Raw genomic sequence first — 23,156 nt, 5'->3', positions numbered from 1 at the left:
ATCACCTATAATTTAATTTGAATATGTCTATTTAAATTAATTTTAATTAATAAATATTTAATATAATACCAACACATTATTTGCTTGTAATCTACTGACCTTATACAATTATCTGGGGTACAAATGGAAAACTCCATAAATAAAATAAATAATTTATAATAAAAAGACATCCTAATGAAAATTGACCCTATTTCAATAAAAAAAAATTGAATTTCTTTTTTAATTATTTTTATCTGATTTATTTATTTTTAAAAAAAAAGGTGCCCTGTTCACCAACCTTTAAAATAAATAAATAAAAAACAGAGTAAAGAGTCTAAAGACCAGCCCAATTGAAGGGGCAGTCTTATTTGACTCAAGTTTTAGTGAGCATGGGCATGTAATTTTCCAACGTACTACTTTGCATTGATAGAGGCATGGCTTTTTATTTATTGGGGGAATGGGATCATTTGCTTTTTAAATTGAAGTCATTTTTATTTTTGTTTTTTTATATATAAAAAAAGTCTGGGAGGATTTATAGTTTTACAAAGTCAATTTAAAATATTTTAAAACAAAGTCTTTTTTTTAAAATAAAAAAAAAAACGATCCATTGCATTATTATAAAAGTAGGGTAGTTTTGTAATTAAAATAGTATATAATCAGTCAAAAAAATAGCTTGGAATATATATATATATATATATTTTGACAAAGTTCACAAACGACAAAGCAAAAGGCAAATACACGTATTTTGATTGTTTTTTTATAATAAAAATCAAACTATTTTAATAAAAATCATGTGTGGTAAAATTTTCTTATATTTTATTACTACGGTGATGAAAATTACTTTATTTCATTATAAATTATTCTTATTTTAGAAGGGAAAAAATATATTTAATATTAAAACACTAAAATGTTTGAATAAGGTTTTGGTCTACACGTTGATCTTTTTTTTTAAAAAAAAATTCTGGTTTAAAATTAAAGCAATTAAGTATATATAAATTCCCATCAGATTCATTGGCAATCAATATAAAAGCAATTCTCAATGAACCAGAAAACTTCAGGAAAAGTTCTTCAGTTGCAAACAAAGAAAAAGACTAATTCCAATCCAATCAATCAATTGAACTTAATTTTTTTTTAATAAAAATTGAACTTAATTCAAGTGTAAGAAATAATCAAAAGAATAATTTAACTTAATTAATGCAAAAAATAGTCAAAAATTCTCAGCTTCAGACTGACCTCAAATAGGCACAAGAGTTGATTCTCAATAGCCATTCAAAGTGGGAGTTTGGAGCCAGAGTCAAGTCTTTAAAAACCTAAGAAGAAGAAGAAGAAGACAAACAATTCATTCAGAAAAAGAATTGAAAAAAGTTGAATCTAGATTCATGTGAGAGCAAAAAAAGAAAATTTCTGTGACAATTTGGATTCAGAAATAGCCAGAGAATAATTCATCAGGAATCAATACTGCAGTAGTTTACAAAGCAGAGTTGGATAAAAGAAAATTTATCAATGTCTTATCAAATATCTCATCTACCGATAAAATCATTAACAGAATTTATCTTATCAGTAAAATGTCTTTCATTGCTCAAAGAAAAAGTAGCAGAAAAGCTGCTGATGATGATTGAACAATAAAAGGAGATGTTAAGTAGGTAATGCATGTGATTAGTACAAGAAGCACAAAGAGAAGTAATGTTGCCTTTTTTTTTTTTTCATTCATTGATGCACTAATGTCAAACTTTGAAATCAAGTTAGAATTCACCAAACCAATAGGATTATGCTCTAGTTCTTGATAATATCTTTTCAAAATATGTATTTTCTCAATGACATATATTTTGTGTTAGTTGCAAACCAAATATATTAATTAGACCTGATTCGAACCCAAAAACTTACGGTGACAGGATGAGAAACATATTCAGATCCTTATTTTCTAAATTAACCGATGTGAGACGAGACTATTAATTACTCTAATACATTAAACAATTAAATGTCTCATTTATCAAAATATTACAGAACATGAGCCAATGATTGAACTAACTTATGACAGTATAAAGTTTTTTTCCCAGCTAAAAAAGGTTTATGCTCAAGTGGATGTTAAATACTGCATTAGAGATTTCAGATTCCTGACTTTCAGCGATAAATGAAGAAGTAAATATGAAATACAACAATGGTAAATAAACAGAGATCTCAGGGATTAACTATTATTGACCAGAAGAGAAACAATTTTAGCAGAGATTTAAAATAAGGTGTCAGTCAGGCCATCAAACTCATACAACAAGAGAGAACCTTTTTTGTCAAAAGATAATTAAAAAGGTAGACCCCAATGATGGAGTTATGGGCACATAATATTCAATACATTTGCATATATACCCCACAAATCTTGAAGTCAATGAAAAAGATTTATAAAAAAGAACAAACTACTCCTTACTCTGTTCACATCATTGATCTAGGGAAAGTGAAAAAAGAAGATAAAATTGAAGGATAAATATGTCTTTTCAAGTGTTTATAAAGGCATATTAACAATTACTGATTTTTGTAGGTGTGAGCAAGCATTAATATCTAATATTAACACCTCTGGGTACAGAATAACTAATATCTCCCAACTTGCTTGACTGACAGGATAACAATGTGTTTATGTGAAACCAAACTATCTGCAGTTTAGTAATGGAAAAGCATCTCCAAGTTGTTTATTTGACATTTGTCAACATCTTACATGCAAACAAAAATAATTTAATGACAGACATGAGAAAGATGATACCAAAGTCAGCAAAAAATCACAGCATGATAGGATTTATATGGCCAATTTCAGAAGCAATCCAGAGATGAATCTGCAATTTCACAAGCAATTCTAGATGTTTACACCAAACTACATAACAAAATAGTCTTCAAAGAATTTACCAGCTCCATTGGATTCGCATATATGTCAAAGCATTAATCTCTGATGTTAACACCTCCAAGTACAGAATCACTAATATATCCAAACTCTCTTGACGGGCAAGAGAACAGCGTCTTTATTTGAAACCAAACCAGCGGCAGTTTAGTAATGGTAAAGTGTCTCGGAGTTGGTTAGCTGATACTAGTCATCGATCATCATCTTAAATGCAAACAATAATAATTTAATAAAAGACATGAGAAAGATGATACCAAAATCAACAGAAAATAGCGGCATGATGTGATTTATACAGCCATAATTATGATGACATTCTCTCTTGAGAATTTCAGAAGCAATCTAAATATGAATCTGCATTTTGCACAAGCAATTCTAGATGTTTACACCAAACTACATTACAAATTAGACTTTTAAATAGACTTTTAAAGAATTTACTATCATCACTGGATTGCTATATACTCCCTCCATTCCATTATAAGTGTCCACTTTCAGAAACTTTCCATGTTCGAAATTATCTGTCCACATAACTAATATGAGTGTTAATTTCCAAATTTAACCTCACTAATCTATTTAAATAGATTATTCTCCACCAATATCACATTAAAGCACAATCTTAGTGGATGGAGAGAAATAGGCAAAATGGAAAAAGTAAGCTAAATTTTTTTAAAAAGTAAGCTAAATGTTTATAAAATTTTAATAAAACCAACTACTTTTTTCACTCTTCATGAAATGGTTAAGATGGGCACTTATAATGGACAGAGGTATCAGTTGTACTTTCTTTGTTAGTGTGATGAACAATTAGAAAGTGAACATTATAAAATTTCCTAGGCTAGCATACTTGATTAAAGATAGCTATGAAAACAATGTCGGTTCATTTCTGTTATCATACATCACAAAATCAACTTGCGAGTACTCACCAGCATCACTAGGTTCACACGGAAATTACTAGGAACTTCTGTGTCAGCATACAGTAGAAAATCTTCCCAATTAGCATCTTTGATTACAAACAGCAAGGAAACAAATATTCAGTCGTTTCTGTTATTATACATAACAAAATAGACTTGAGACCACTCACCATCATCATAGATTGGTTATACATTACCACAAACTTCTGTGTTTGTGTGATGGACAACAATTAGAAAGCATATGTTATATAATTTTCCAGACAAGCTCTATTGCTTAAAGAATAAGGAAACCAAATATTGGTTCATTTCTGTTATAATACATAAAAAAATAGACTAGAGCTTACTCGCCATCTTCACCAGGTTGGCATATACATCACTTCTAATTTCTGTTCCTGTGTGCAATGGACAACAATTAGCAAGCATATATTATAACTTTCAAGGCTACCTTTGTTTCTGTAATGGCAATTTTTTTAGCGCAATTGTTTGGAAGCCTAGGAAGAACTAGTTTAGATTTTAAATGGCAGACTCATTAGTCATTATATATGTAGAAACTGAACTTCATCAGTCATTATTTTTCACAAAGTTAAGTTACTTTCAAATATTCCCATTTAGTGTGAAAAACAGATCCAATGTGAAAATGATTCATGCAAATGTTGTTAAAGTATGAGAATAGAATCAACAGTTGAAAGATTAGTATATCAAACAAGTCAGCAATATTGAATGAATAAAGAAACAGACCATCTAAAGCTGCTTAAGCCAATAGAATGAGAGACCCAGACATATACTCATGCGCAGATTTACCAATTAAACTTATGTGGGACTAATAATGAAATGACATCGGAACCATCGATACAGGGAGAAGCTAACATACATCTGTTAGAAAGTTACAAATCTGTCTAATGCTACCAATTGAATTGATCGAACTATCTAAAAGCTCAATCAAACTAAGTGGCCACATCTACAGAGTATACAAAGCCTACAGATAACAAACAACTCATACTTCAAATAAATGGTTTTTATAAAAGAGGGTCCAATCAGAATCACCCGAAGATATCAGTCCACCTCCATCTGTGCTAATGGACTCTGCACAGGAAAGTATTCTAGTAGTAACGTCAGCTTCACCTTTTTGTAGGCTTAATTTGTCATAAGGGAGTTCTATAGATCCAAAAGCATCTGTTCTTTGCAGGTCATTTTTGTCTCCCAGTGAAGGGGCTTTACCATCTGAGCCAGACTTAGGATGAAGCTTATGTTCAACCATGTCTACTCCATTACAAGAGGCATTATCTTCTTCATCGTCTGAAAGCCAATGAAAACAATCCATGTCATCTGCTTCAAAGATTCTACTGATGAGTCCTTCTCTCCAAGATATCCTCAAATCAGCGCAGGACAACTCCTTCTTAACCAAACAAGACTCTTCTGTTGGGAGTCCCTTACTGCATGAAGGCTTTAGAAATTGACTCAAGTCAACAGAGTTTGATGGAGTGGCTGGGCAGCGAAACTGAAAGCTAATTTCAGGCAATGGCAATTGACTGTTTACATCGTTGTTCACTGCTACCTGCTGAGGGGGCAGCCTGATGTTTCCAAGAACTTCGGCAAATGAATTAGTCTCAAAGGGGCACTTTGCCGCTTGCTTTCCAGAGCTTGAACATGAAGATGGTGTCAAAATGACATTGCCACTCCCTAAAGAACCATCAGAGAAGGGTGAATTATGCATTGCCGAACCATAGCGGTTACCAACTCTCTCTTGATAAGGCCTGAAAACTTTGCATGTTGACATTTCTTCTGCCCTCCTTAAAATCATTGAGAAAGGACTAATATTACTCTCACTTGTGGAAGTTCTCCAAACATCATAACCAGATAATGGTGTCCTCTCAGAAATCGAAGATTTAATACTCATAGATCCTCCAATCTCAGGTGATGCTGCATTATTACAACCAATAGGAGAAAAACTCCAATTCTCTTGATCATAACCAATGCCCATGTTCAAAACTGGAGCTTTTGAGATTAATGAGCCATTATTACAAGCACTTATTTTTCCATCATCCATGGGGGAAATCAACCAATTCACTGAAGCTTCACCATTGCAACGTGCCAACTGGACAGTAGAACAGGAACTCCCTTCATTCTTGGACGGAGATGACAACCAGTGCATTGAAGCCTCAGCTAGCGGTGGTGCAGCTGAAGAAACACGAGACCCATCGCTAACCCTATCTTCGCCAATGGTGAGTATGCCTCTAGGCCTACATTTCCTCCGATCAGTCACTCCCGTCATCACATGACCAGCACCGAAACAAACAGGTGCCGGAGTAACCACTGACGCTCCGATGATCTCCGGCGAGATGGAAACCAACACTGGTGGTGTAACATTGCTCGTCGGAGTCCCGAGAAGAGTTTTCTCCAGAGGAGGAGTAGTAGCAGCAGCAGGGGCACTCTCCAAGATGACATCTTTCTTCAAACCAACATTAGAATTCTTCGAATTGGCTCGACGGGGACCATTACGGTTCGATTTCAACGCATTTCTCTCTGATTTTCCCTGCAATTTTGAGGAACTCACAGGGGCTTTCGACGAATGACTCTTAGGATTAGGAGGGGTGGAAGCAGGGGATTTGGGGCGGTGGATGAAGCTGAAGCAACGGGATTTAGGGGCAACGGCGGAGGATGAGACGACATTGAGGTCCTTCAATGGATTCCTGGCGTTTGGGTTGTTCTTCTTCTTGGTGGATGGGTTGGTGATTAGGGTTTCGTCGGAGCTCTTGCGCCCGAGCTTCAGAGCTTTGCTCATGGCTAGGGCTTTGAGTAGCCGTTGAGAAGGAGTTAAGAGATTTGAAATGGAAATAGCGCCTCGAGAATCAAATCAAATGGGCTTCATTTCCGAGGAAGATGGTAGTGTGTTTTTTTGACTTAGAACCTCGGGTTTCTTATATTTTATTTTTTTTTATAAGAAAATGGATTTTTTTTGTTGCATTTGTACCCCTCTAAGTTCAAAAAATTATACACACTTGATGTAGCTTCTAGTTAAAGGGTTTTTTTGGAAAGTGGTTTTGTAATGTTATTAATAGTCTATTTTAGGAGTTTTGTGTATTTTAGTAACGTTATGGAATAATTGAGTTAAAGAAAATCTAAAAATGAGGAACATTTTTTTTGCTGACTTTTGGAAAAATGGTGATTATATTCTTAAAGCCTATCACATGCAGAGGTTAGTGCTTTTAAACTTTCATCTTTTTTTGATAATTAACCTTAACTTTGTATTAGATGTTTTGAGTTGGATGTTGTATTGCCTTTAAACTTTGTTGATTCTTGATTTTTTCTGAAGGTTCCAGCAGTTTGTCAATAGGCATATCAGTGTATTGTCAATGGGTGGTGGAAAGAACTAGTCATCTATTCTTGTGTTGCCTCTTTGTAGATCACATTTGAAACTACATTCACAGCATACCATAATTTTCAGTTTCCATGTCAGAGGTCTAGACTTCTTGGGTATTCAAAGTTTCAAACTAAAGTTCAAAAAACATGAGACATGGGAACTCTTTATTAGGGCCATTCACGGGAATATTTGATTAGTAAAAAGATAATAGCATTTTCAAGAGAACATAGTGAAAAATTATTTCATTAACTGCTGCATTTGTAATACAAAGAGTATTTGCCTATTAATAGGCAAATGTTCAACTTATATTAAGAAACTATATTAATGATATGATAGTTATAGTTATAGTAAGAAAACATAATTAAGGAGAATATTTATAAAACAATTGTGCCTTTAATATTCAAACAAATCTCTTAAAAATACACATAAATTATATATGAATATTCTATAATATTACTGTTTGTTCCTCCGTTGTGGTTTGTGGGTTTAGAGAATACTCAAACACTCATAAAAAATTTCACACAAACCAAAACAAAAAAGGAGGCACTCAAAATTGGTAACCCAGTTCGGCGTCAACTCGCTTACGTCTGGGGGTCAAGCCCGGAGATAAACAATCCACTAAAATAGGTGAAAATACATAAGTACAAATCTTTTCGCTCAACTTTTCAAATGTAAATAAGAACCCTCACTGGATTCTCTAATGCCCACTCAAGCTATAGCTTCGGTCATCATCATAATCTCAAAGCAAGGTCGTTTATATAGATGCCTCAACATCCCAAATATAGCTCATACCTCTTTTAAAATCTCTACGGCTACTAACTTTCGAACCTTCCAAAATTAGCTGTTGTAACTTCTGTTGTAACCGAATTTGCAACATGGCCCTGACTGCTAACTTGACTAAGTTCTGGTTCCATTGCAAAGCGATCTCAAAGCCCATCAACCTCCGAGTCATGCTTAGCCTGAGTCGATGTAGTCAAATCTCCTGATCCCGACTACCAGCAACTAGTCTACCTCAACTCCTCATCACGCAGTCCCCTCGCAAAGGGTGTACAACTTTGTGTGTCTTCACAAAACTTTCCAAACTTGATCGTCATTCATCCAAGTTTGGTTTTCAAAGACTTTCCAAACTTGATCTTCAATTCACCCAAGTTTGGTCTTCAAATCTTCCCAAGAATAGATTTTCATTCAATCATGCCAATCATACCAATAATGGGTATATCTTCAATAAGTAATTCTCCAATCATACTATTGATAAGTATTTCTTCAATTAGCCTCCATCTATATTTTAGCCTTCAATCAAATCTCCTAAATATGGTCTTGATAAGATCTTGTCTTCAAGTTGTAACACACACAAAAAATAACTCCACTAAGATCTCCCAAGATATTTGCCTCTAAGCCAAGATTCCTTGCCACGTCCCATGCTTCCCATGTCATCATCTATGCCACATCACAATGGTTGCCACATCACCTTGACTTGGTGTAAAATCATGTCAATTAAAGTGCTTTTGCACTAACAATTACAACCAATACTCCTTCCTTCCAATATCAATTATTATTAAATTTGATCACTTGTTCATTGGTTGGCTATCTGCGAATCGAAAAAAAACCAAGTTAGGAGAGGCGTTATCAACCATTTTAAACGCAATCTTAAGCACAACTCTTATCATCGAGGAGAATTCTCAAGTTTCACCCAAGGACTCTTCCCCTGATAAATGGTCATGTTCAACAATTGTGCCCCCAGAAGGACCTAGGATGAATGTCCATATATAGTAGTCATTGTTGGAAAACTCCATCTTTCCTTCTTGTGATTCTATTTTTTTTTCTTGTTTTATGTAGGAAGATTGGATTACTGTTTGTGGTTACTCTTTGGTTTTATTAGTTGTTTTGTCTCCTCTCTGCTCTAATGTATATGTATTTTTCTTTTATTTTTTTTAGCAAAGTTGTGGTTTTTCCAGTATATATATATATATATATATCATGGATATGTTTGGATTAGTGATATATTTCTTGTAGGCTCCCACTAATACTAGGATGAACTCCTGAGTGTTGTATTATTTATTTATTTATTGTAAGACATGCTTTATGCATTGATTGGGAATATTTGTTAAGCAATGTGTTTATTTATTTTGGACAGTAGATAAACATCAAAGAAGAAAGAGTGATAATAGATAGGTGAATATTTACCATACAATGAGTATTAGATATTGATTCAAGGGTGCTCGTGAAAATAACCTAGAATTTGTAGGTTATACACATTCTCTTATTTTATGGATAGAGTTCAAATGGAGTGTTAATGGAGTTCCAAGTGTTTGGTTTACGGATAAAGAATTGAATGAGATTTAGAGCCCGTTTGGTGGATATGATAAGGACAATAGAATATGATAGTCTATCATATCCTATTATTATCTTTTGTTTGGTGTGCCAATAGGATATTATAGTCTCATCATGTTGGCCCGCTTCATCTTACCGGCCTCATGATAACTAATCCTATGGGGGGAGTTAGAATACAAACCGGTAAGATATGATAAAAATTAAATTTACCTTTTTGCCATATTACTTGGTTTCTCTCTCTCATTTAGGGTTTTTTTTTATCTTTTAAACACGATGCTTGGGACAAGAATCTTGTCAACAACTAGATATGACACTAATTTTACTATTTTAAGTAGAGTTTTTTGCATTCGAAGTGGTTAAAGGGTTTCTCCGTTGATATTGTGCTTGAGCTAGTTTTTTTCATCTATATGCCTTTTTTTTAATCATGCCTTATTTTTAGTTTCTCTAGTCGGATGTTTTTCAAATCGATTTTGATGTGATCCATTTATTTCCCACTAATGAATTTGTTACTCGAGCTTTATGCCATATTGATGACTTTGTATATAATTTTCTCTAAGGAAATAGGTATCTTGATATTGAAATCTATATATCTGTGGACATTATTTATAGGTTATTTATTTTTTAAAAAATTTAATAAAAACTAAAATATATACCGATAAATAAATCCTTTTTTAAAACATAAAAAAAATATATTTAAAAAAAATATATGATTATATTATAAAAGGTAATTTTGTTATAACCAGGGTTTACTGTAGATTGATATAACCTATTTCTATAGATTTTCAGTCCAATACTGTAGCAGGCTGATCCTGTAGCAGACCGGTTCTGTAGCGACATATTCCTGTGGAAGCCTGGTTTGGTAGCGGCCCGTTACTGTAGCAGCCCGAGTTCTCTTAAAACCTTTCTTCTTCTTCTTTCCTTCTTCTTCTTCTTTCCTTGCTTTGGCCGAACCCTTCCCATTTCTTTCTTTTTTTTTTTGGGCGAGGTTTTCCGGCGAACCAAGCATCCTTTCTCTTCCTCCCTCACCCTTGAACTTGGTAAGCTTGGATTTATGGTTTTATACCATATTTATTCTTGTATTTTCTTTGTTTTAGTTTTCTTTTTAAAACCTAGAATTTCTCCATGAATTTGCTTGTTTATAGGCTTAAATTGAAGCCATTGACTTGTTGATCTTGTGTGAGAATGCTTGTGATGAAATTTCTTGTATTGGTGTTGTAATTTGGAGAAAAATCTTAGTTTAAGTGGCGGTTTCAACTGTAGCAATTCCGAGGTTCTTGTAGCACGGCAATATTTTGGTTGTTTCTTTGATTTCTTTGGATTAGATTGAAGCTAAAAACCCCTAGGAATTCATTGGTAATCTTTAAACCTAGTTTTGAGCTAATCCTATGATCGAATTAGGGTTGTTTGTTAGAAAACTTAGGGTTTTTCTTGTTTTTTTTGTTTTTTTTTTTGCTAAATTTTGTTGTGTTTTGTTATGCTTTGGCAAGGAGAAGAAGTCTTGGCTCGAGGCAAAGACTTAGCCGAGGAGTAGCTTGCGAGGAAGACAAATTGCCGATCCGGTGAGTGAAAGTATTTTGCATAGCTTTATTAGAAGAATGCCAATAGCTATATATATATATATATGCATATCATGTTTTAAGTAAGTTTTATTGATTTATACTTGTTTGGCAATTTGGTGAATGATAATTATTGTTGAGACAAATCATGGATGTCTCGTTCGGCATATGATTTGTTATCGTGGGAATTGTGATTGACTTATGTATCCATGAGTTTGTGAAATTCTTATTTTGTAGGAAACTTGAGATTGTTGTGGAAATATTTGATTTGGTGAAATCCTAGGTTTGAAACAAATTTTTGAATTGTTGAGAGGAAAGGATTTCCATGTTAATTCTTGTGTTGGGACTTGCAAATTATTTTGTATTAAAAGTTTGGGCTTTGCTTATGTGTTTATCTTGTTCTCGTGCAAATGGCCGAGGTATTCTTGATTTATGATTTTGGATGAATATTGTACTCCGAGTGGAGTTATGTTTATTGTTGTGAGTTGTTTTGGTGATATACTACTGCAGTAGGCGGTCTCCACGGCCAGCCTGTTGAGGTGGCGTGTTGACCGGTTGATTACTACGAGGGTCAGTTCAGGTGGGAGTGTAGAGTCATGACTGGATATTCATAAATCATGGAGACCTCCTACTGCAGTAGTATATCACCAAAACAACTCACCACAATAAACATAACTCCACTCGGAGTACAATATCCATCCAAAATTATAAATCAAACAACTCACCACAATAAACATAACGAGAACAAGGGCTACTTGATGGGTCAACGTCAAGGGCTACTTGATGAATATCCAGTCAGGGCTCTACACTCCCACCTGAACTGGCCCTCGTAGTAATCAACCGGTCAACACGCCACCTCAACAGGCTGGCCGTGGAGACCGCCTACTGTAGTAGTATATCACCAAAACAACTCACAACAATAAACATAACTCCACTCGGAGTACAATATTCATCCAAAATCATAAATCAAGAATACCTCGCCATTTTGCACGAGAACAAGATAAACACATAAGCAAAGCCCAAATTTTTTTAATACAAAAATAATTTGCAAGTCCCAACACAAGAATTAACATGGAAATCCTTTCCTCTCAACAATTCAAAAATTTGTTTCAAACCTAGGATTTCACCAAATCAAATATTTCCACAACAATCTCAAGTTTCCTACAAAATAAGAATTTCACAAACTCATGGATACATAAGTCAATCACAATTCCCACGATAACAAATCATATGCCGAACGAGACATCCATGATTTGTCTCAACAATAATTATCATTCACCAAATTGCCAAACAAGTATAAATCAATAAAACTTACTTAAAACATGATATGCATATATATATATATATATAGCTATTGGCATTCTTCTAATAAAGCTATGCAAAATACTTTCACTCACCGGATCGGCAATTTGTCTTCCTCGCAAGCTACTCCTCGGCTAAGTCTTTGCCTCGAGCCAAGACTTCTTCTCCTTGCCAAAGCATAACAAAACACAACAAAATTTAGCAAAAAAACAAAACAAACAAGAAAAACCCTAAGTTTTCTAACAAACAACCCTAATTCGATCATAGGATTAGCTCAAAACTAGGTTTAAAGATTACCAATGAATTCCTAGGGGTTTTAGCTTCAATCTAATCCAAAGAAATCAAAGAAACAACCAAATATTGCCGGTGCTACAGTAACCTCGGAATTGCTACAGTGAAACCGCCACTTAAACTAAGATTTTCTCCAAATTACAACACCAATACAAGAAATTTCATCACAAGCATTCTCACACAAGATCAACAAGTCAATGGCTTCAATTTAAGCCTATAAACAAGCAAATCCATGGAGAAATTCTAGGTTTTAAAAAGAAAACTAAAACAAAAAAAATACAAGAATAAATACGGTATAAAACCATAAATCCAAGCTTACCAAGTTCAAGGGTGAGGGAGGAAGAGAAAGGATGCTTGGTTCGCGGAAAAACCTCGCCCAAAAGAAATGGGAAGGGTTCGGCCAAAGCAAGGAAAGAAGAAGAAGAAAGGTTTTTAAGAGAACTCGGATCGCTACAATGAATCGGACCTCTACCAAACCAGAGCTTCCACGAGGACAGGCCGCTCTGAGACCCGGTGCTCTACTGAGGATCAGTCATACTGATGATTAGTGAAAAATTTATAGAAATGGGTTATAGCAATCTACAGTAAACTCTGGTTATAACAAATTTTGTCTATTTATATACCATTCATATCATATCCTGTCATTATCTAGTTCACTTCGAATATAAAATAGAATAACAAAATGCTATCTAATATTTTATTCAGTGCACATCAAATATATAATAGGATATGGCCTTATCATGCCTATATTCTTTTTTACTTCTATCTAGTCCTTATATCATATCCGTTCATATTCTATTCTGTCCACCAAACCTGGACTTGGTCATTTCTTAAATCGGAATAAATAGTGACCCACTAAAAAGCTAGATCACCCTTATGACATTATTAAATATATATATATATATATACACATATAGAGAACCCATCATCTAGGGACGTCTCTAGATTTCAAATCTAGGGATGTCCATAATAGCCATCGGATGGTAATCTGACGGCTCTTATCATTATGAACAGTAGAAACAGCGTTCTACAGTGTCGTACAGTGATCATAAACAGTAAAAAAGTGTACAGTGACTATATAGACAATCAACTATTGGATGATGATCCAACGGCTTAGATTTAAAACGTCCCTAGATTTCAAATCTAGGGACCTACCTAGATGATCTTTTTCCATACATATATATATATATTGAAAAATCAAAAATTAATTATACTTTGAACAATTACAAAAAAAGACAATTTTAACAAATATAAAATATAATTTTAAGAATTAATATTATAATTAATTAGTTGTTGTGAGAAAAAAAACATTTCATATAAACATTAACAAAATAAAATTTATGTCCCATCTTTCTATCTATATCAATAAAACAAAATAAATAAATAAATTACATTCATTCACTAAATAACGCCACTCAAGTAATTAAATAATGTTTTTTTTATCTTGCTAAAATTTTTTTATATGGATATTTCTCATACACACATACATAATACATATAACTCATTTGAAACACTTGTTAGAGCAAGTACAAACATAAACATTATCGTAAATTCAATAATATTTGTTCCTAACTTTGTGCAGGTTGTGGTTTAAATCCGTCTCCTTAATAATATATTGATACTTTAGAGACATAATGTCAATAAATTAAATAGACGTTGACAATAATATATAAATTAGAAATATTTATAAAAAAATAGATAAAATAATTTTTAAAAATAAATTTAAAAATATGGACAAGCCAGGGCATGAGCGGGTTTATCAAGTATACCACATGGGTTGGCCCTAAAAATAATTCATATAAAAAGGGAGGGGGTAAAATTAGCAAATGGGCATGATCTAACGGATTCGGGTAATGCGGGTTAAAACCCGTTAACACTCGCGGGTCGGGTTTTGGTCGTCGCAGTCAATGTAGAGGTTCTTGCGCGAGCGAGCGATCCAGCGAGCGAGAGAGGAACGAAACGAAACGAAATGGCCTCGTTTGCGGCGGCGTTGGAGCTTCATCGCCACATCCTCTCGCCGGTTTACTCGCCGGATTTCTCCAGGATGAACCCTAAATCGGCGCCCAGAACCCTCATCTCCTTCTCTTCTTCAGTACGATGTAAGGAAACCCTCCTTCCTTGTTCTTCGGTTCCATCCTCTTCTGCTCCTTCAGTTTGATGGGTTTGAACTTCTTGCCAGTTCCTTCGACCCATTTGAGTAATGGGAGGACTAGTGAGCGCTTGGAGTCATTGGTGGCCTCCGCCAGCAACAAGCGCCTGATTGGCTCGCTGATGAATGCCAAAGGTCTCCGCTTTGCTGTGGTGAGCCCTTTATTTCTGTTTTTCTTTGTGATTTATTATTTTTTTAAGTTTTTAACTTGGAATTTGGATATATGGGATTTTAGTGTGAGTTTAGGATGTTATCGTAGTTAAAGCTGCTTGTTTGGATATGATTGATATGCTTAGTTTGCAAAGTTTGGAGCTTTTAGCTCCAAATGAGGCTCTTGACAGAACTATACGTGTTTTTTTCCTTTTTTTGGTGCTAGAAATGTCAATTTTTGAAGACTGTTGTGTTGCCCATTGAAAATAAGGTCTAATGTTAATAACTTCTATATATCTCACTCTTGGCTTTTAGGTTGTGGCGCGGTTCAATGAGGTTGTGACCAAGTTGCTCTTAGAAGGAGCCTTGGAGACTTTTAGACGGTATTCTGTTAAAGATGATGACGTTACGGTTTGGATCTTTTTTTAAGCTTCTTCAATTTTATAGTTTTAGATATTTGTTTCCTTTCAGTTAGGCTTTAATTGTTGTTTTTAAACTTGCATTGAATCATATTTGTATTTTTTTTCTTTCTTTTTCAAAGAAGTTTGTGATACTGAAGAAAGGTGCGCATTTTCAGCTAGCTGTCACTCTTGTTTGCCTATTGTACCTTCTTTCCATTATCTTCTGTTTTCATTATTGTTATTATTTTGTATGAAATGATGATTACACCCTCCTGTTCTTATGATAATGACCGTGACTAAGGTTTGTCATTCTTTGATGAGTAAATTTTTTGATGTTCCTTGATATTTATTCTTTGAAGGCTAGCTTCATGTGGATGCATATGCAGGAGTATGTTTCTGCCTATTTCAAATCATCCAAGATGCCTTTTTTTGTCTGTCATCTTCTGAGGGCACTTGTGTATCTGATCTTCCCTGTTCTTTTTCACCTTGGTGGTTGGTTTAATGTTCATCTCTTTTTTGCAAGTCATATCACTGATTCCTTTGCATTGAAGCTAATGCTTAAACTTGAAAATGCATTTGATTTCAATTTGGCACTTGGTGGCAATATAACAACCTAACTAGTCATTCTTAATCACTGGAAAATGGTTGGCATCACTACCTTGTTTGACTTTAGTTTTTGTTGAATTAGCTGAGTCCAATTCAATCCCATCCTTGAATTTATATTGCATCTCACTTTAGTTAGAATTGTTGTCTTCTTAGTATTGTACTCAGCTGTGTTCCTCTAGGAAAAACTTATCCTTTGCTAAGGGCATTTATATCTCCTATTTTCTATATAATGCCTATTTGACAATATCAAATACTATCATCACTTTCAATTAAGAAATGAAGCTGCTAAATTGCACTTTTGAAACAATATAATCAGTTAAGACACTGAAAGTTTTGTTTATCATTCTACGAATGCTTGACATGCTTACCAGGACAGCTTTTATGTTGTTTGCTAGGTTGTGGAAGTTCCTGGTAGCTTTGAAATTCCTGTGGTTGCTCAAAAGCTTGGGAAGTCCGGAGATTTTGATGCAATTTTGTGCATTGGAGCTGTGGTAATTTCTCTCCCCCTGTTGATACTATGTTCTATAAAAATGTTAGGTTGTTAGGTTAGTTAGTTTCGGAGTTCCCATTAATTTCTGTGTTTGCATCTGAAAGGCATCAACCACAAACTCTGCCATTTACCTGTTAGAGATATGCTAATGAAGTCCTGAGCTAATAAAGAAATGACCTGTTTTGGTTGTAGTCCATATTGCTTGTTCATTGTGCTTGTGTGCTGCTCAATGTATGTTTCAGTTTGTTAACAATTTCAAGTATAATGGAGATTATGTACTATGGTTGCAGTTTCTTGCTTGTCGTTTGTAATCTGCACTGCTTGGGTAATTAAATCAAATTATGTATGCAGATTAGAGGTGATACTACCCACTATGATGCTGTCGCCAATTCTGCAGCATCAGGAGTGCTTTCAGCTGGGCTAAGTTCAGGTGTTATACTCCGCAAACTTTATATTTCTTAGATTTTAGTTCTGTTTCTAAATACAAAAGCTTAATATTGTGTGTATAAAGTGACATTTGTTCTCAGATCAAGCAAATTGGAACCTGTAATCTGTATGTTGCGAGCTAAGGATTTTTTTTTTTTTTTGGCTTTTCTATAGCTTGTATTTATATCGGTCATGCAACCGTTTTTGCTTCTCCGGTCTAAATTTCGTTGATAGCATCATGATTGCTAGATAATTTGCACTGTGTATAGATTCCATATTCATGGTCTATTTCTAATTTATGTTCATATCTGCCGCTTGCATCCTAGTTTCGCCTGTATGACAAATTCTTTTTAGTTATTCGTAAAAATGCCATTTATTATCAGCCAAAGCTTTCCAGTGGTATATTATCATTGTCAGCACGAATCACCTTTTTTTTTGTGTGTGTGTGCTTGTGTTTATCTTGCCCTAGCATTTTTCTTCCTTTGTGATTCCATGCTCATAGTTCCTTGGCATTAGGACAAAGGATCATATTTCTCAATATATAACATTGGAATTGCATACATCAATCTACCAAACTTATGTTATTAAATGAATAATGGAAATATTTAAACTACGATATAACTAAAATATAATGCCGCTATCTGAACATTTCTTTCGAAATATCACAGGAGTTCCTTGCATCTTTGGTGTTCTAACCTGCGACGATATGGACCAGGTAAACAACCACGCGTAGTTGGTGTATATAAATTGATTTAAACATTTGTATCGATTTTTACATTCAAGGCATTGACATTACATTCGTTCAGGCACTGAATCGTGCCGGTGGTAAATCCGGCAACAAGGGCGCCGAGACTGCTTTAACAGCAGTGAGTTTTCAGAACCGCTTAGCCGATAAACTTACTACAATATAGAGCATGAACATCTCTTCTTGCTATGTAAATTCATGATTCTCATTAATGCAGATTGAGATGGCTTCTTTATTTCAACACCATCTGAAGTAATAACCTGAGGCTTCATGTTGATCAAACCTTCAATTCCATGGATTTGGTTTGATGTTCCAATCAACGTTAGTGACGAATTTTTTTCGCACTCTTGTCCTTGGCTTTGATCTTTTAGAAGTTGAAGGTAAGTTAATAAAGGTGACATTCATGTATTATGTATTAAATTAGGGCAGGCATCCTGGCAATGCTTCATGTTGAAATGAATAATTGGATTTCGAGTATTTTAAGTTGTTTTTCTCGCGTTCGATCCTTCGTTTGTTTATCTTTTAAGTTTTATATATTTATTTTGCAGTGTCTGAGGACTTGTAATCGTAAGAAAGTTTTATGTTTTATTTACAACTGAATGATGTGTTTGGTTGGAAATAGTCGTAAATTTTTTATTTAGTTACAGTAAAGCTTCTATAAAATAATAATACTGTTGTGGCAAAAAACAATATTATTTTGTAGAGTTATTTATTTATCAATAAATGAATATTCATTTATTGATAAATAAATATTTATTAATTTAAAGAAAGTTTTCATATTCTATGCAATTGGGTAGAGCTACAACAAGAACTAAAAAAATTAACATATTTGATGCTATTTATTTAATTATTGATAAATAAATATTTATTAATTTAAAGAAAGTGTTCATATTTTATACAATTGGGTAGAGCTACAAATACTCAAAAATTAACATATTTGATGCTATTAATATTATTAATGTGGTTTGGAACATTGGTATGAAAATAATATCTATTGTATATGGCTTTGACAATACATAATCTGATCAGAAGAACAAATGGCTTTTGAGTAAGATGGTGAAGAGGAAGGTATGCATGAATTAAAAAAAATTATTTCTTGTCTACATTATCAACATGGTATTTAACTACTTCAGAATTATTATAATGATAATAATATTATAATGAAATCATCTACAAATGAAAATATTATTCAAAAGATAATGGATATATCAATTAATAGCGATCAAAATACATATAATAATTATATTTTATCAAATGTTTTTTTTTTAAATAATAGGTGACAAGTACTCTTTTTTATGAATATAAATAGTACCAAGTAGTACTTGTGCTAGATGTACAGTGTATGTACATACGGTACATAAATAATATAAAAATTCTGGATGAACAGTATATAAACAGTATTTAATTTAACACGTTTGGAACTGTTTGACAACGAGTAAAGACAAATGAATGAATGAATGCATCAAGAGTTATAATTAATAATTTAAAAATAATAAAATGAAATTTAGCTAAATATAAAAAGTAAAAAAAAAACCAATATACTTGTGGAAAAAAATATGATGAAAAACGTTACCAATATTTTAACATAACAAATTGTATAAACAAACATTGATCTAGGATTCTAGGAAGTGGACATTTAAAAATTTGAAAGTAATTAAGTTTTTTAATTATAATAATAAAATAAATTTCAAATCAATCAGCCTATCAAGAATGGAATATCCAAGAGACAACAAGCTCAAGACACCATGGTGTTGACATGCAGTGCACTGTTAAATTAAATGTGTATATAATATATATATATATATTAGAATAATATTAAATTAGCAATCAGCCAAAATGATATTAAATAAGTCATTTGCTAATAAAATAACATTTAAATCGATGATCATATCAAGAATGGAGCATCCAAGGTGCAACTCATGGCAATGGCATCCAAAGCCATCGCATGACACGTGGCATTCGCCATCATATATATATATTTAATACATAATTTATTTTATAAATATTAATTATATATATTTTAACAAAAAAATCTGTGAATTCTTTGTCAAAATCGATAATATATCAAATATTTCATAATACATATTACAAAATAGATTTTCTATATTTTTATAATTTAATTAAAAGGTTTATAACCTAACGATATTAACCCATCAAAAAAAAGTTGGCGTTAGGAGTTCAAATATAATTGGACATAGTAATGTTAATAGCTTTATAATTGTGAATGTAGGCTTGGCTTGCAATCCAAACCTTGTGTTATCAAATGAGAGCATAGAACCAGAGTGATCAATTCCAATGTATATCCACACACGCCAACAACAAAATGATCTATTGGTATATGGATCGCTGATAGAGCTCTTCACTAAGTGGTAAGAGTTCGATTCTCAGTTGATGGCACATTTTTGAGAGATGTGAGCGGTGATTGTGTGTGAGTGGTCCCAGTGCCCATGTGTGCACGGGCCGTGTCTCCACTGAGGCTTGTGCATATCTCTGACGATTTAGTAGGGCCTTTTGGGCTATCTGTTTCTCTTGTAAAAAAAAATGTATATGCACTCACATAACTATGTTGTGTCACATTTGTTATATATATATATATATGCAATGCGTTCTATGTGGATATTTCCGGATTGTCCTTGGAGAACAAAAAATAAGAGAGAAAAAACAAAAGATAAGGACAGAGACAAAGGTGGAAAAAAGAGACCTGGGGAATAGCAGTAAGGAACATTAGTGAGTGTTGTATTTGATTCTGAGAGGATGGATTGATTGGTTTTAAAAAAAAATTCCCCCGAGGTGAGGGTTTACACTAAATAATAATGTGCAGTTGTTGGATTTAAATTTAACAGTTGATATAGAGGCGTTCGTAAAATTCTTATTTACATACATCTTTAGTAGACTGGTTCTCGTATATATATTAGGTCAAAATAACAAATTTGTTGTAAGTGAAAAAATAAAATAAAATTAGAAAAAAAGAGTATAAACTATTTGTCAATGAAAGGAGGTGGCAAGTAATTTAGTTATAGTTGAACAGAAGGCATGTGAAAAAAAGGTATAATATCTTAATTGGTCCTTTTATTTTTTTCTCTCTTCTCTTTTGATCCTTTTACTCAAAAATGTTGTCGACTAGTTCCTTTACTTTTGAAAATGTGCTCACTTAATTAGAAATGCTCCCAACTAATTCCTCTACTTTTAAAAATGACCAAATTAGAGAGACTAAGTGGACATATTTTTAGAAGTAGAGAAACTAATTGGGAGTATTTCTAACTAAGTGGACACATTTTCAAAAGTAAAGAGACTAATTAGAAGAATTTCTGAGTAGAAGAAACAAGAGGAAAGAAAGAAAAAAAGTACATGAACTATCTTGGTAATTATAAAAAATAAATAAATAAATAAATAAAGTCGATTCACTCATGCCAACCAATGTAACAATGGTGCTGGTCTGGGGTCCTCCTATGAAAATTAGCCCCTACAGGGACCACCTACTGCAAGTAGTAAAAAGCAAGGCTGATTTAAATTTTTGTGTATATTATATATATTTTTGAGAAAAGTTAACCGTTTCATAAAACTCATGATTCCATTTCAACAAATAGATAAATTAAAGTTGAAAAAATAAAATAAAATAAAACAAAATGTTCATGCACAAGCTCTGCATCCTAATTCCCAATCCCTAAAAATCCCTGATCCCTAAAAATAAATTAAAAATCCCCATCCCTAGCAATAACATATGTTAGGCAGTGCATGCAGTTCAGGCTAGAATATTTGCACGAAGCTAATGAAAATGATCATATATTTGTACTAGACTTTACATTAATCTTCTTCATAATCCTTAATGTATAGTGAACTTTTATAGTCAGTAGCCACTAGTCACAACTCAAAATAATTATAAGTCTAAAATCAAATTTAAAAATTAGATTTCTATTATTATTTTTATTATTAGTATTACTATTATTATCAATAGAGTGGAGTTAAATGCTGGAGACCTCAAAAGACTTTTTATCAGTAAATGTTTTTGAATATATATATATATATATATATATATATATATGAAGAATTTGAATTTGAAATTATTTGCTTGAATAATCGGTGGATTTTTTAATTTATGTAATATAAAAAATTATTTAAATCTGTGACAACAAATCTCTATATTAGATATTTATTAATGATAAAAAACAAAAAAAAAGTTAAAAAACCAGTAAACTAGTTTTTAAAAAGTTTATTATTACTTTTGAAGTAGACTGTTAAGGAAGATAAAGGAATTTAAAAAAAAAAGAAAAAAAATATGAAATTTGTTCAACATTTAACTAAAAATATACTCCATATAATATTTTTATTATATTATAATAAATAATAATCATTATAATTATAGCAATAAAAAATTAAAAACTTTTAATACTTCAAAATCGATAACAACACATTTAAAGTCTTAAAAAAACCAAAAACCATTATTTTAGCAACATTATCCTCGAGCACTCATGCAACTTATTATAATAATTGTACATAAATATAGCAATAGCATCCCTCTTGTTTTAGCAACTTTATGTTTGAGTGACCCTGCAAAGTTGCAAGCTATATATAATTTTAGCAGCCTTATCTTTGAGAGTGTTCCTACAAGTTACTATTTTATCTTTGAGCGACCCTACAAGCTATTATTTCAGTGGTCTTACCTTTGAGACGTCCTTCCCAACTAAATTATTGTACCAAACCAATAAAAATTGCCACTTCACGTACTAGACTGCAAATCCATAAATCACAATCTGCAACACATATATATATATATAGTCAAGTATTATTTGGTTTGGTGCGATGCACCGGGGTCCATATTTCATTATTGCACCAGGCCAAAATTACCCCATATATTATGTACCAAACTCCACATCCTAATTCGTAATCCCAAATATATACATACATATATATATATATATAGTTAAATTTTATGAGGATGGTATAATACACCAGTGATCATATTTAAACATCACAACAGACCAATAAAAATTACTTACACTAGGCATTTTTTTTAACTTTGCATTGAAGTTTTTAAAATTTTGTGAGGAATTTTGAGATAATATTATATATAAAATAATATAATTAAACAACTCCTACCGTAGAAACTATTTTATACTTTGGATTTCAAAGGTCTTATTAACATTTATTACATAAATAATTAGGTGTAATTAATTTTTTTAATTATTAATATTATAAATAATATAAATAAAAACTTAAATATTATTAAAAAAATTAAAATTATTCATTGAAACGCTCTCAGAATAGATTATACATCTGCTTTAATAATATATATAAATATATTTGGTGTAGTGCACCAATTACATTTCGTTTGGTTTCAGAACTAGATTATTCTCTACTTCTCTCCTATCATAGCATAACACATGTCTTCATATCATGTTCTTAATTTTTTATGTTGTGATTAAATGACACATATCAGGTTGTAACAAAAGAAAACAAAAGAATATATAATCTAGTTATTGTAGTTGTGATGACTACGTGGTGCACCACCATATAGGCTTAGGGGGTTTAGGGTCTAGGGTCCAGGCTGGAATTTAGTCACGTGATGTATATGTCTCGTTTCCC

General features: G+C 32.7%; 2 protein-coding genes across 2 annotated transcripts; one reads left to right on the top strand and one right to left on the bottom strand.

The window, feature by feature from the left end:
- Positions 1–4,483: 4,483 nt before the first annotated feature.
- Positions 4,484–6,623, bottom strand: LOC120260788. The gene has a single exon (XM_039268351.1). The coding sequence runs from the start codon at positions 6,545–6,547 to the stop codon at positions 4,760–4,762; it is 1,788 nt and encodes a 595-aa protein (XP_039124285.1). The 5' UTR covers positions 6,548–6,623; the 3' UTR covers positions 4,484–4,759.
- A 7,885-nt stretch (positions 6,624–14,508) lies between these two features.
- On the top strand, positions 14,509–18,165 carry LOC120259977 (6,7-dimethyl-8-ribityllumazine synthase, chloroplastic). Its single transcript, XM_039267427.1, has 8 exons — positions 14,509–14,705; positions 14,786–14,907; positions 15,221–15,316; positions 16,308–16,403; positions 16,754–16,832; positions 17,497–17,543; positions 17,635–17,694; positions 17,791–18,165. Exons 1-8 carry the CDS (start codon positions 14,576–14,578, stop codon positions 17,827–17,829), a joined length of 669 nt encoding a protein of 222 aa, XP_039123361.1. The 5' UTR covers positions 14,509–14,575; the 3' UTR covers positions 17,830–18,165.
- The last annotated feature ends 4,991 nt before the right edge of the window (positions 18,166–23,156 follow it).

Source organism: Dioscorea cayenensis, chromosome 5 (genome assembly GCF_009730915.1).
Source record: "Dioscorea cayenensis subsp. rotundata cultivar TDr96_F1 chromosome 5, TDr96_F1_v2_PseudoChromosome.rev07_lg8_w22 25.fasta, whole genome shotgun sequence".
NCBI classification, from domain to species: Eukaryota; Viridiplantae; Streptophyta; class Magnoliopsida; order Dioscoreales; family Dioscoreaceae; genus Dioscorea; species Dioscorea cayenensis.
This window is presented reverse-complemented; position numbering and strand designations above follow the sequence as displayed.

Excerpts from the sequence above, each read along its gene's own strand:
- LOC120260788 (XM_039268351.1), bottom strand. The coding sequence starts at position 6,547 with ATGAGCAAAGCTCTGAAGCTCGGGCGCAAGAGCTCCGACGAAACCCTA.
- LOC120259977 (XM_039267427.1), top strand. The coding sequence starts at position 14,576 with ATGGCCTCGTTTGCGGCGGCGTTGGAGCTTCATCGCCACATCCTCTCG. Across the intron at positions 16,404-16,753 it reads TTTTGTGCATTGGAGCTGTG|ATTAGAGGTGATACTACCCA; the intron begins GTAATTTCTCTC and ends TTATGTATGCAG. Across the intron at positions 17,544-17,634 it reads CCTGCGACGATATGGACCAG|GCACTGAATCGTGCCGGTGG; the intron begins GTAAACAACCAC and ends ACATTCGTTCAG.